The 14,474-nt window shown below is 51.0% G+C and overlaps 1 protein-coding gene across 1 annotated transcript; it reads left to right on the forward strand.

Moving 5' to 3' along the window:
• The first annotated feature begins 2,674 nt into the window (after window positions 1-2,674).
• Window positions 2,675-13,067, forward strand: ESCO2 (establishment of sister chromatid cohesion N-acetyltransferase 2). Its single transcript, XM_073673831.1, has 10 exons — window positions 2,675-2,860; window positions 3,722-4,802; window positions 6,434-6,503; window positions 6,581-6,629; window positions 6,880-7,003; window positions 7,349-7,480; window positions 7,730-7,819; window positions 9,095-9,238; window positions 10,221-10,393; window positions 12,061-13,067. Exons 1-10 carry the CDS (start codon window positions 2,715-2,717, stop codon window positions 12,191-12,193), a joined length of 2,142 nt encoding a protein of 713 aa, XP_073529932.1. The 5' UTR covers window positions 2,675-2,714; the 3' UTR covers window positions 12,194-13,067.
• Window positions 13,068-14,474: the final 1,407 nt, after the last annotated feature.

The raw sequence follows: 14,474 nt of genomic DNA on the forward strand, positions 1-14,474 counted from the left end.
GGCGTTGTAGGGAGGTCATATAGGCACGTGGAGGCCACACACAATACTCAGCCTCATCAGGAGCATGCCCAGGCGCTGTAGGGAGGTCATACAGGCACGTGGAGGCCACACACAATACTCAGCCTCATCAGGATCATGCCCAGGCGTTGTAGGGAGGTCATACAGGCACGTGGAGGCCACACACAATACTGAGCCTCATCAGGAGCATGCCCAGGCGTTGTAGGGAGGTCATACCGGCACGTGGAGGCCACACACAATACTGAGCCTCATCAGGAGCATGCCCAGGCGTTGTAGGGAGGTCATACAGGCACGTGGAGGCCACACACAATACTCAGCCTCATCAGGAGCATGCCCAGGCATTGTAGGGAGGTCATACAGGCACGTGGAGGCCACACACAATACTCAGCCTCATCAGGAGCATGCCCAGGCGTTGTAGGGAGGTCATACAGGCACGTGGAGGCCACACACAATACTCAGGCTCATCAGGAGCATGCCCAGGCGTTGTATGGAGGTCATACAGGCACGTGGAGGCCACACACAATACTCAGCCTCATCAGGAGCATGCCCAGGCGTTGTAGGGAGGTCATACAGGCACGTGGAGGCCACACACAATACTCAGCCTCATCAGGAGCATGCCCAGGCATTGTAGGGAGGTCATACAGACACGTGGAGGCCTCACACAATACTCCGCCTCATCAGGAGCATGCCCAGGCGTTGTAGGGAGGTCATACAGGCACGTGGAGGCCACACACAATACTCAGCCTCATCAGGAGCATGCCCAGGCGTTGTAGGGAGGTCATATAGGCACGTGGAGGCCACACACAATACTGAGCCTCATCAGGAGCATGCCCAGGCGTTGTAGGGAGGTCATACAGGCACGTGGAGGCCACACACAATACTCAACCTCATCAGGAGCATGCCCAGGCGTTGTAGGGAGGTCATACAGGCACGTGGAGGCCACACACAATACTGTGCCTCATCAGGAGCATGCCCAGGTGTTGTATGGAGGTCATACAGGCACGTGGAGGCCACACACAATACTCAGCCTCATCAGGAGCATGCCCAGGCGTTGTAGGGAGGTCATACAGGCACGTGGAGGCCACACACAATACTGAGCCTCATCAGGAGCATGCCCAGGCGTTGTAGGGAGGTCATACAGGCACGTGGAGGCCACACACAATACTGAGCCTCATCAGGAGCATGCCCAGGTGTTGTAGGGAGGTCATACAGGCACGTGGAGGCCACACACAATACTGAGCCTCATCAGGAGCATGCCCAGGCGTTGTAGGGAGGTCATACAGGCACGTGGAGGCCACACACAATACTCAGCCTCATCAGGAGCATGCCCAGGCGTTGTAGGGAGGTCATACAGGCACGTGGAGGCCACACACAATACTCAGCCTCATCAGGAGCATGCCCAGGCATTGTAGAGAGGTCATACAGGCACGTGGAGGCCACACACAATACTCAGCCTCATCAGGAGCATGCCCAGGCGTTGTAGGGAGGTCATACAGGCATGTGGAGGCCACACACAATACTCAGCCTCATCAGGAGCATGCCCAGGCGTTGTAGGGAGGTCATACAGGCACGTGGAGGCCACACACAATACTCAGCCTCATCAGGAGCATGCCCAGGCGTTGTAGGGAGGTCATATAGGCACGTGGAGGCCACACACAATACTCAGCCTCATCAGGAGCATGCCCAGGCGTTGTAGGGAGGTCATACAGGCACGTGGAGGCCACACACAATACTCAGCCTCATCAGGAGCATGCCCAGGCGCTGTAGGGAGGTCATACAGGCACGTGGAGGCCACACACAATACTCAGCCTCATCAGGAGCATGCCCAGGCGCTGTAGGGAGGTCATACAGGCACGTGGAGGCCACACACATTACTCAGCCTCATTGTGACTTGTTTTAAGGACATTACATCAAAGTTGGATCAGCCTGTAGTGTGTTTTTCCACTTTAATTTTGGGGGTGACTCCACATCCAGGCCTCCATTGGTTAATAAATGTGATTTCCATTGATGATTTTTGTGTGATTTTGTTGTCAGCACATTCAGCTTTGTACAGAACAAAGTATTCAATGAGAACATTTCATTCATTCAGATCTAGGATGGGGTATTTCAGTGTTCCCGTTATATTTTTGAGCAGTGTATATATCTATATTATCCAATATGGTGAACGTTTTTTTTATCACTTCACTCCCCCCCAAAAAAAAATAGAATAAAAAACAGATTAGAAAGTCATATGTAATTCTAAATTGATTCAATTAAATTTACAGATCATTGCGGAAAAAAATAAAAGCACTGATAAAACGCTAAGGACCATATTAAAAAAAATAATATGCAATATGCTGTTTGAACACTAGAGGGCGCAGCGTGTGATTTTGATTATTAGACTGGCAATGTGCTCCTTTGTACACTAGATGGCGCTTAATTTATTTAAATGGCTGCACTATGCTGTTTGTACAGCAGAGGGCGCACCGAATGTCATTATCGAAATTACGCGCCCTCTAGTGTTTAAATAGCAGAATGCAGTTCCTATAATAAATCCCTACCCGCGCCCTCTGGTGAATAAACAGAATATTGCAGTTATAATTAATAATCCTGCGCCCTCTGGCGGTAGAAGCCCCGTACTGCATCCGGACTGTGCTCGTTCCCGAGAAAGTCGCAGGGTCGGGGCCGCGCGTCGCTCATCTGTCTCCGCGCGGTGCATGCCGGGATTGGACTGGAGTTTGAACAGTCTGGCGGTAAATCTTTCCCGTCTGCTCGCTTCCTGCAGTGCGGATCGCCGTTCACACCCGACCATGGCCGCCCGGACACCGAGGAAGAGGAAGCAGAGCTGGGGGGCTGCAGACGGGTGAGTGCGAGCATATCCTGCAGGGTCATAATCCCGGGGGGCGCGATGGGAGGCGGAATCAGCGCAGACCCCCTCTGCATGCAAGGACTGGGCGCAGACTGCAGTAATAACAGCCTGAGGGGGGGCGCTGTAGTGCTAATAACCGCTGGAGGGCGCTCAGGAGGCCGCAGATTATTGCACATTTCGCGCTGTAATAATGTTATATAATCTGCGCCTGTAGTGACCGCAGCGGCCGCCGGGTGGCAGCAGAGGCGCTCACCACCTGCAACGATAAGGACATACTGGGGGAGGTGTAATTCCGCGGCAGCCGCCGGGAGGCAGCAGAGAGCAGCGCGATCAGGATATGCTGGGAGTTTTAGTTCCGCAGCAGCCGGCGGCCGCAGAGCTGTGACGGGCACAGTGCAGTACATATAGGTAACTTCCTATAGTCCGGGATCTCCAGGAGTTCTGCACTGGTGTATTATCTGCTTTCCTGTGTCCTTCTGATGATCCGGATTATTTTCTGTTCCGTCCCCGTTAGACCGGCTGCAGTAGAGGCCGGCAGACTCTACCTCCGGCCTGTCTATTTGACAGCTGCTGGATTAACAGAATATTCTGGATTATCGAGCGGTCACTGAAAAGATGGAAGATCCGGAGGTAGAGTCTGCCGGCCTCTACTGCAGCCGGTCTGTCAGTGTCCCAGCAGGCCGAGGGGCCGGTCATGTGACCTGTGTGCGGCTCCATTACTGGGGTCGGTATCGTGGCCTGGATTCCTCTGATTCGAGGGAGGGGGAGTCTGAGGTTCCCGTCGTCCTTTGGTAGCAGATTGTGGTTATTCCGGATTATCGGACTGTCAGTGACGCCGCCTCTTCTCTCCCGCAGACGCTCCTCGCCCTTCGTCACGACGCCGGTGAAGAAGTTGTCGGACTGCAGCGTGGTGCTGACTCCGCTCAGGTCCAGAAATCCTAACAGCGGCGGCACCAAGCGCTCCGCCCCGAGCCTCGCGACCGCCGGGGACCCCGAGGGGAAGGAGAACACGGCGGCCTCCCCGCAGAGGAGCAGCGTCGCCCGGAAGCTGCTGGTGTCGCCGGCGGAGCGTGCTGACGCCTACGTCTTCTCCCCGGTGAAGTCTCCGGTGCCGGCTGGGTCCTTCTACAAGAAGCAGAGCGGCTACGTGACGCCCATCCACCGGAAACTGATCAGCGCCAGTAGAGGGCGCAGCGGAGGCGGTGAGGACGTGTCGCCTCCGAAAGTCACCAGGGCGAGGAGGCCACCGAGCGCCAAGAGAAGGAGGTCAGCCGGAAAGACCGCGCCACCGAAAAAAGACCCGAAAAATAAGAGCTCCCCGGAGTGGAGCGAGACGTCGCCCCCAGAAGAGCCGGCCGCACAGAAAACTGCCATCCTGGGGCTGAAGGTGAAGCCGCGGCCGAGGTTAATGGTGGGCGCCGCCTTCTTCGCCACCAGCAAGAAGCCTCACTCTGCGCCCCGGCGGCCCCACGGCAGGTTCCCGGCAGCTTCTAAGAACTCGTTCAGACCCGTAAAAGAGAGCGCAGCGCCAACCGCCAAGTCTGAGGTCTGGAAGGCAGCGGCCGGCGGCAGCCAGAGAGGAGGTGCAGGTCATGTGACATCTGCCGAGAAGAGCGCCGGCCCGGGACAGGGGAGCGAGAAGAGTGCCGGCCCGGGACAGGGGAGCGAGAAGAGCGCCGGCCCGGGACAGGGTAGCGATAAGAGCGCCGGCCCGGGACAGGGGAGCGATAAGAGCGCCGGCCCGGGACGGGAGGGCGAGAAGAGCGCCGGCCCGGGACGGGAGGGCGAGAAGAGCGCCGGCCCGGGACGGGAGGGCGAGAAGAGCGCCGGCCCGGGACGGGAGGGCGAGAAGAGCGCCGGCCCGGGACGGGAGAGCGAGGAGGCCGAGAGTGAGAGGAGTCCAGAAGAGAAGAGCGCCGGACAAGAGCGCGCCGCGGTAAGAGGACGGCACAAGTGCTAGAGGCTGCAGGCGTATGATGGGGGTTGTAGTTGAATAGCGACCTGCAGAAGTGCAATCTCTGATGACCGGCCCCAGAGGGGAGGAAATAGGAAGGGAAACGTTTGGAAAAAAAAAAGTTTTATTAAAAAAATAAATATATTCGCTGTTGCTGCATCCATGGAAATCTGAACTAATAACCTGTAAGAATAACGAGACGGCGCGGGAAACGCTCCAAAACTGCAGAATATTATATATTTTTTTTAAGTTTTTATTTTTTTCTTCTTCTTTATTCGTTGCTGAATCTTCCCCCTAAAAATATATTAAAAAAGCGACGAGTGGAGATAAAAATCCTCGGGTCCACGAAAAAAACAAACCCCTGTACAGAAGCCTCGAGAGTGGAAAAAAAAAAGTTACACATCGTAGAAAACAGCAAGAAAAAGCCTGAAGTTTTAAAAAAATAAATTATAAAATATTAAGTTTGGTATCTGTAATCATCATTGATCCACAGAATCGTGGCCGCGGCTCGTAATGAAAAAAAAATTAAAAATACAGAATCGCCTTTTTTAAAAAAAAAAATCCACAATTTCACCGCACTTGGAATTTTTTTCGGGGTTTTTTTTTTCCCAGTAAAAAGAACGCTGTCATTTAAAACTACAACCTGTCCCACCAAAAAAAAACAGGTGATCGTCCTACAGCGATGAGGATGGAAAAGGAAAAAAAAAAGTTCTGACTGTAGGAAGAAGGGAAGGAAAAGAGCAAAGAAACAAAAATGAAAAATTGGCCGTGTCGTTAAGGGGTTAATGACTGTTGTATATTATGGCATTTTTCTTTATTTTTACTTTTTTGTTTTATTTCGTTCCAGGATTTTACTTTGTTTTAATTTTTTTTCTGTGGGGTGGATTTGTTTTTTTTTGTTGTTGTGTTTTTGTTTTTTGCTTTTTTTTATTCTGTGCACGTCTATTGCTACATTGTGTCCAACGCTGTCGCTGCCTTTTGGTGTTGGTGTTTCTGTCGGTGCTGCTGTCGCTGCCTGTTGGTGTTGCTGTCGCTGCCTGTTGGTGTTGCTGTCGCTGCCTGTTGGTGTTGCTGTCGCTGCCTGTTGGTGTTGCTGTCGCTGCCTGTTGGTGTCGCTGCCTGTTGGTGTTGGTGTCGGTGTTGGTGTCGCTGCCTGTTGGTGTCGCTGCCTGTGCTGGTGTCGCTGCCTGTTGGTGTTGGTGTCGCTGCCGGTGCTGGTGTCGCTGTCGGTGCTGGTGTCGCTGCCTGTTGGTGTCGGTGTCGCTGCCTGTTGATGTTGGTGTCGCTGTTGCTGCCTTTTGGTGTTGGTGTTGCTGCCTGTTGGTGTCGCTGCCTGTCGGTGTCAGTGTTGCTGCCTGTTGGTGTCGCTGCCTGTCGGTGTCGCTGTCTTTGCCTTTTGGTGTCGCTGTCGCTGCCCGTGTCGCTGTCGCTGCCCGTGTCGCTGTCGTTGCCTTTTGGTGTCGCTGTCGCTGCCCGTGTCGCTGTCGTTGCCTTTTGGTGTCGCTGTCGCTGCCCGTGTCGCTGTCGTTGCCTTTTGGTGTCGCTGTCGCTGCCCGTGTCGGTGTCGTTTCTGATTTCTGCTTTTCTCCTCTTTCCCCTTCGGACCCCCGCAGGCCGCGGCCGCTGGATCTCAGATGATATTTGAGACTGACGACTCCATAGTGAAATCATCGGAGAAGAGAGGTGACGGCCGCTGCGAGCGACAGCAGAAATAATGGAGAAATATCTTTAGTTGATGTATTTTTCTTCTCTTGCTGCAGACTCCTCGCTGTACCCGATGTTCAGCACCCCGGCCGTGACGAAGAAGAGGTCCGCGCGCCTATTTTTTTTAGTTATCTTTGTGGTGTTTGTAGTGTTTTGCTCTCTGTTATCAGCCCGGTCCCAGCGATTAGCGAGTTATTTAATCCTGAGCTGTAATCTCCAGTCATCTGATAATCCGGAATGTCTCAGCTGGTGCCGGATTACCGGACTTCTCCTCCGTTCTTGTGTTTTGCACATTATCGATTGTTTCCGTTTCTCTTTATGATCTGATTTCCGACGTTGTTGCTTTTCCCCTCAGACCCGCAGATTTTCGGGGGGATCTGGCGTCCCCCGTCTGCTCCAGTACTCCGGCCGTGGCTAAACTACCGAAGCTGAGCAAGAGGAAGGACGGCAAGAAAATGGCCGACGATCAGCTGATCATTGTGAGTCCCCCGCGTATACACACACACACGTGATCTCCACTCTCCTGAAATCCTCTGTGCTGCTGGAGCCTCTTTTGCCTCCAGTGTGTAATGCAATTCCCAATAATTTGACTTTTTTCCTGAAATCCTCTGTGCTGCCGTGGACTCTGCATCTGTCAGTGACCGTCCAACAGATCACCACACTCTCTCCTGAAATCCTCTGTGCTGTCAGTGACCATCCAGCAGATCAGTACTCTCTCCTGAAATCCTCTGTGCTGTCAGTGACCATCCAGCTGATCAGTTCTCTCTCCTGAAATCCTCTGTGCTGCAGACGTGCGCAGTAACCCCCTGTGTCTCCCTCTGCAGGACGCGGGGCAGAAGCACTTTGGTCCGGTGTCGTGCGGCTCCTGCGGGATGATCTTCTCGGCCTCCAGTGCGGAGGATGAGGCTCAGCACACGCAGTATCACCAGAGGCTGCTGGAGCGGCTCCGCTACGTGGTGAGGACTCTGCTGCGGTGGTCGGCAGCGGTGGCCATTGTGCACGACCGCTGCTGGGTGTCAGTGACTGGGAAGTGTCTCACAGCTGAGGGTTCGCTGCAGTGTATCGCTATCACCCTGGAGCTAAACATGGCCTGACAGCCGGCAGAGCCAGCGGGACGGCGGCTGACAACGGCTCCGCGTTTATTTTCCTACTTTTTTGCGTTTTTCATATGTTTTTTTTTTTTTTTTTACTTTTCCGCTTCGCAGGGCTGGAAAAAAGAGCGAATCGTGGCCGAGTGCTGGGACGGGAAAATCCTGATGATCTGCCCCGACGACCCGAAGTACGCCCTGAGGAAGGTGAGGGGTTAACGCTGCGCGTCACTGACCAATGGGGGAGGAGGAAACGTTCAGTGCTGGTCGCTGAGGTTTACTCGCCTCCAGAGCTGCACTCTGTTAATTCTGCTCTGATTGCTGAGGTTTTCTCTTCTCCAGTCACCTCTGGAGCTGCACTCTGTTAATTCTGCTCTGATTGCTGAGGTTTTCTCTTCTCCAGTCACCTCCGGAGCTGCACTCTGTTAATTCTGCTCTGATTGCTGAGGTTTTCTCTTCTCCAGTCACCCCCAGAGCTGCATTCTGTTAATTCTGCTCCGATTGCTGATGTTTTCTCTCCTCCAGTCACCTCCGGAGCTGCATTATGTTAATTTGGCTCCGAGTACTGCACAGAATGCTCTCTAATAGAACGCAAAATTTAACAACAAAAAAAAGTGCAGTTATCAGGCGGCAGAGGTTTGAATGCAGCCCCGGATGTGATTAGAGAACGAGGCGCACGTTGATGATACGAGGTCAAATGAATGTACAAACTTTGCCGCCATCGTGGCCGCTGCACACAGCAGACTGGGGCTGCGGGAGCCGATATCAGAGAAGGCAGAAGGGGTTAATTACCGGGGCTGCGTGTACAGATCGGTAACTCCTCCCCTCCTACTGATCATGTGATCGACGCAGCTGTATAACCCGCTAATATTTTGTGATTTGTTGGGGGGGTTAAACTGCCTGATAATTATTATTTTTATAATCTCCCCCCCCCGACCTCAAAACAAAAACAAAAAATACTAAAAAATGAAAAATCAATGGTACTTACATTTTTAAGGGGTGGATTATTATTAATTTTTTTTTCTATTATTTTTTTTATTTATTTTTTTTTTTTGTGCCCAAATATTAATATAATTTATTATATTATAATATATATATTAATATAACCATTCATCCTCTTGTATCACAAAACAGGGAGAAACTAATTTTGGAAAAAAATTGAAAATAAATAAAATAATTTGAGAAATAAAGTAAAAAAAAAATCTAGAATGTGCCTCATGAACTGGTTAAAATCTCTATAAGCCGAGGATTTTGTCAGCAGCAGCAGCCGCCTGCCCTCGGCCGGTGGAGGGCTGCATGGCGGTCTTTTGCCTGGTTCTGCGCCATCATTTCTTCTCTAGTCGTTCCCAGAGCTGCAATCAAAATTCTGCTCTAGAGTAGTGCATTTGTGGAAGCTTCACTGCGGTCGCATGACTGATGGGGGTGCAGCTAAACTGAGCTGATCCCGGATAGTAAAGTGTTTGGTCGCGGCTTTTCTTGCAGGCGGAGGAGGTGCGAGAGCTGGTGGACGCGGAGCTCGGCTTCCAGCAGACGAGTCTGAATTCTCCCGCCAGGGCCCGCACGTACCTGTACGTGACCGGGGATAAGAAGATCGCCGGGTGCCTGATCGCCGAGCCCATCAGACAGGTACGTGGGTCATCCTCTATCATCTGCGCCCTCCGTACACTGGACTGTGCCGCTTCGGTAGGATGCACAGTGGTGGGAAAAAGTGTTTGCCCCCTTCCTGATTTCTTATTCTTTTGCATGTTTGTCACTTAAATGTTTCAGATCACAAAACAAATGTAAATATTAGACAAAGATAACACAAGTAATCACAAAATGCAGTTTTTAAATGAAGGTCTTTATTATTAGGGGGAAAAGAAATCCAAACTTACAGGGTCCTGTGTGAAAAAGTGTTTGCCCCCTTCCTGATTTCTTATTCTTTTGCATGTTTGTCACTTAAATGTTTCAGATCACAAAACAAATGTAAATATTACATAAAGATAACACAAGTAATCACAAAATGCAGTTTTTATGAAGGTCTTTATTATTATGGGAAAAGAAATCCAAACTTACAGGGTCCTGTGTGAAAAAGTGTTTGCCCCCTTCCTGATTTCTTATTCTTTTGCATGTTTGTCACTTAAATGTTTCAGATCACAAAACAAATGTAAATATTACATAAAGATAACACAAGTAATCACAAAATGCAGTTTTTATGAAGGTCTTTATTATTATGGGAAAAGAAATCTAAACCTACAGGGTCCTGTGTGATAAAGTGATTTCCCCCTAAACCTAATAACTGGTTGTGCCGCCCTTAGCAGCAACAACTGCAATCGAGCGTTTGTGATCACTGGCTATGAGACTTTTACAACGCTCTGGAGGAATTGTGGCCTCATCTTTGGTTTTCGTGCTAGTAGAGTATTGTACACACACACGCACTAACATAGGATCGAACGATCGAAGAGTGCAGCTGTAATATTGCCTTCGAGGATTAGTCGTGCTCGCTCTGACGTAGGCTTGGAGGATCTTAGATGAATACACTTGTGTAGTCCTTTGTGCTGCTGACCTCTCGGAGCCGTGACCTTTCCTCCGGGCCACCAGGTCTCATGTTCTTGCTTTGGTTCTGCAGGCGTTCCGGGTTCTGGCAGAGCCACCTTCTCCTGAGGACAAGTCGCTGGAGCGGCACCGGGCCTGGCGCTGCTCTTCTGACCCCCAGCCGGCCATCTGCGGCATCAGCAGGGTCTGGGTGTTTGCCCCGATGCGCAGGAGAAACATCGCCAGCCGCCTGGTGGACGCAGTGAGGTGAGGGCGCCGCTGATCTCCACCTTAGTGCACGCTCACATCTGCTTATATAAAGTAGCCGAGATTCTCAGTCTAAAATGTTTGAGCGTGTTATGCGAGTGTGCAATTTTTTTTTTTTTTATCACCTCGCATCCATATGCAATGCCTTTTCTAACTAATAAATCTTATATATAGATAGAAATATCTATGTCGGTGAGATATATCATCATTGCAGTGCATATGCACATGTATTTAATTATTAGCTAAATACATTTTTAAAAAAAAAATGGCGTGGGGTCCCCCTTATTTTTCTTAACCAGTTGAGGGAAAGCCAACAGCTGTGGGCTGTTGTTTTATAGTCTGGGAAGGGGGCAATAAACATGGAGCTTCCCAGGCTATTAATATCAGCTCACAACTGTCTAGTTAACATTTACTGGTTACTAAACAAGGATGAACGCCCCCCTTCCAAAAAAAAAAAATGGCATGGGGTCCCCCTTATTTTTCTTAACCAGCTGAGGGAAAGAGGACAGCAGGGGACTGATGTTTATAGTCTGGTAAGGGGGTAATAAACATGGCGCTTCCCAGGCTATTAATATCAGCTATCTACTTAGCATTTACTGGTTATTAACAAGGGTATAACCCTACACCCCCCACCACCAAGAAATGGCATGGGGTCTGCCTTATTTTTCTTAACCAGCTGAGGGAAAGAGGACAGCTGGGGACTGATGTTTATAGTCTGGTAAGGGGGTAATAAACATGGCACTTCCCAGGCTATTAATATCAGCTATCTACTTAGCATTTACTGGTTATTAACAAGGGTATAACCCTACACCCCCCACCACCAAGAAATGGCATGGGGTCTGCCTTATTTTTCTTAACCAGCTGAGGGACAGAGGATAGCTGGGGACTGGACTAATGTTTATAGTCTGGGAAAAGGGCAATAACTTTTTTTTTTTTTATTTATAAACATGGTGCTTCCTAGGCTATTAATACAAGCTCATAGCTGTCTACTTAGCCTTTACTGGTTATTAACAAGGGTGGACTCCCCCCCCCCCCCCCCTCCCCCTTAAAAAAAAAAAATAACATGGGGTCCCCATTATTTTTTAATAACCAGCAAAGCCTAAGCAGACAGCTGCGGGCTGATATTAATAGCCTGGGAAGCTCCACGTTGGTTGTCTCCTTCCCAGACTATTAAGACCAGCTGTCCGCTTTCCCTCAGCTGGTTAATAAAAATAAGGGGGACCCCACGCTATTTTTTTTTCTTTATTCGCTGTATACATGTTCTGTAAGCTGCAATGATGGTCTAGTATCTCAGTGTCATCTATCTATTCTATTCTGACGGTTCACGCTGTGAATTTACTGTACTCGGCTGAGGAAATGTCGGGTTTCCTATGAGATGTGTGCGTAAAATTCGCACAGCACTCGCATGTTCTGAGGACCGTGCGATTTTTATTCTCGCACCCATTGACTTGCATTGGGTAGTCTCGACCGTTTCACTCAGCATTCTGCAAATTTTTCCTCACCCCAATTCCAGGTGAGTAAAGTCCGAGGTTTCCTCACGTTGCAGTCGCCGATTTTTTTTAGGCCGATGTGAGCGAATCCTTATAGTAATACTGAGCTGCTCCACCTGGCAGTGTCCTGTTAGCGCCCTCCTGTGGTGACGTGTGGAATGTCCTCTTGTCTTGCAGGAGCTCCTTCATTTACGGCTCGCACCTGAGCACGGATGAGATCGCCTTCTCCGACCCCACGCCGGACGGGAAGCTTTTCGCCAGCACCTACTGCGCCGTCCCCGACTTCCTGGTGTACAACTTCCTCAGTTAGATGCTGCAGACGATGGGAGCAGTAGTTTCTCCAAACCCATGGCTCTCACTGCCCCGCTGGGAGTTGTAGTTCTTCAGCAGTTGGAAGCTGCTTGTTTTAGTTTGTTGCACTTTGTCTCGTTCGCTGCTAGAACAGAACGTCCTCGTGACACTTTTTTTTTTTTTTTTTTTGGACCCTCGGTCCAGCTGGAGCGTTCTTTAGTGCCGGCGCCTCTAGTGAAGGGGACACTAAAGAACGCTCAACTTGTATTATAAGTGAAGAGTTTTATTTCCTCCCACGGTTTCAGTCATTACTGACCGTGTCCTGATGTAAGTTGCACTTTGTAGTTTTGGGACTTGTTTCCAACTTCCTCCAAACTTTTGCAAAAGTTCCAATAACTTCAGTAATTCCCCAAAAAAACTTCTGGACTCTTGTGCAAAAAAAAAAAGTTGGAAACTTTTTCAACTTTGTTCCACTTCCCCTGTTTTCAGTATTTCTTCTTGGTGTCAGTGAATAGGAACCTTCATTATTTCGGTGCTCAGTCCGGGTCTTAAGTGCTCGGGGGACTGGGTCCCGCGGCCTGGAGTGCTCGGGGGACTGGGTCCCGCGGCCTGGAGTGCTCGGGGGACTGGGTCCCGCGGCCTGGAGTGCTCGGGGGACTGGGTCCCGCGGCCTGGAGTGCTCGGGGGACTGGGTCCCGCGGCCTGGAGTGCTCGGGGGACTGGGTCCCGCGGCCTGGAGTGCTCGGGGGACTGGGTCCCGCGGCCTGGAGTGCTCGGGGGACTGGGTCCCGCGGCCTGGAGTGCTCGGGGGACTGGGTCCCGCGGCCTGGAGTGCTCGGGGGACTGGGTCCCGCGGCCTGGAGTGCTCGGGGGACTGGGTCCCGCGGCCTGGAGTGCTCGGCGGACTGGGTCCCGCGGACTGGGTCCCGCGGCCTGGAGTGCTCGGCGGACTGGGTCCCGCGGCCTGGAGTGCTCGGCGGACTGGGTCCCGCGGCCTGGAGTGCTCGGGGGACTGGGTCCCGCGGCCTGGAGTGCTCGGGGGACTGGGTCCCGCGGCCTGGAGTGCTCGGGGGACTGGGTCCCGCGGCCTGGAGTGCTCGGGGGACTGGGTCCCGCGGCCTGGAGTGCTCGGGGGACTGGGTCCCGCGGCCTGGAGTGCTCGGGGGACTGGGTCCCGCGGCCTGGAGTGCTCGGGGGACTGGGTCAGTTTTCATTCCCTGATGGCAGCAGAGATATTGGAAATGGTGGGAATGAAGTAATAGTAGAAGTCTGTTTTCTGTCCTGTACATATTTCCTTGTGGATGGGCGCTGCTGGTACTTATTGTTCACCAGTTGCGTTCTCATGGCTGACTGTACATTATGGGGGAGCGGGGGGGGGGCACTCGTGGCCCAATCACAGCCCCCCAGGAATGGTCACGTGACACAATATTTAATCTTAAAATTGTTTAAAAGAATAAAAAAAAACTTTTGTTTCTAATTTTCTTTTTTTTTTTTCAATCTGCTCTAACAAAAAAAAAAAAAGTTACACTTCAGCACAAACTTTAACTTTCTCACTTTAACTTGTCGCTGAGACCCCCCCCCAACCAATCACATTAATGGGGGTACTGCGTGCAGCAGAAGACCCCCGTATGTGACCACGGAGATAACAACTGCGTTCAGGCCCATAAATATAGCAGCACATGCGAGACCATCATGTGAAGGCTTGGGGAGGGGGGGGAGTCTCAGCAGTGGTATTAGTCGGGGTCTTTGATACCCCTCACCATATTTAATTCTACACTTTCACTCATTGTCACATTTAATTTCTGGATGTTTTTTCTTTCTACCGGTCCTCTATTATTCCTCCTGGAAATCTTTGCAGAATGAGTCGTTTGCCTTTATCAGGGTCAGTCTAGTATATGATGATACTATCTATCATCAGGGATTGGATGATGGAGTCTTTATTGTTGAACAGGGCGTCCATTTATTCTTGCATTTCCAGGAGGGGTAACTGAGGGACAATTTCACGAGTGTAAAACGAATAGAGCAGAGTGGACTAAATAGAAGCAGGGGCCGAGCGGTGGCAGGCTGGGGGTGGAGGTCGATTGTTCACGTGTCCATCCATGTGAGCGGCTCCTCACTGAGCGCAGGATAATGGAGGTCAGTGTAGCGGATCCTGTGTAGGGGCAGGAAGAGATAAAGGAAGAGCGGGAGCACCAGGCAAAATGTATCCTCAAGACTCACAGAAACGGGGGGAAAAACCTGCTACAACTACAAGGAGTCTGCAGTCATAGTTGCAGGTTTGTTGTGTGTTCTGTAGTATC

This window comes from Phyllobates terribilis, unplaced genomic scaffold, assembly GCF_046119375.1.
Source record: "Phyllobates terribilis strain yellow unplaced genomic scaffold, ASM4611937v1 Scaffold_3__8_contigs__length_932513732, whole genome shotgun sequence".
In the NCBI taxonomy this organism is placed as follows: Eukaryota; Metazoa; Chordata; class Amphibia; order Anura; family Dendrobatidae; genus Phyllobates; species Phyllobates terribilis.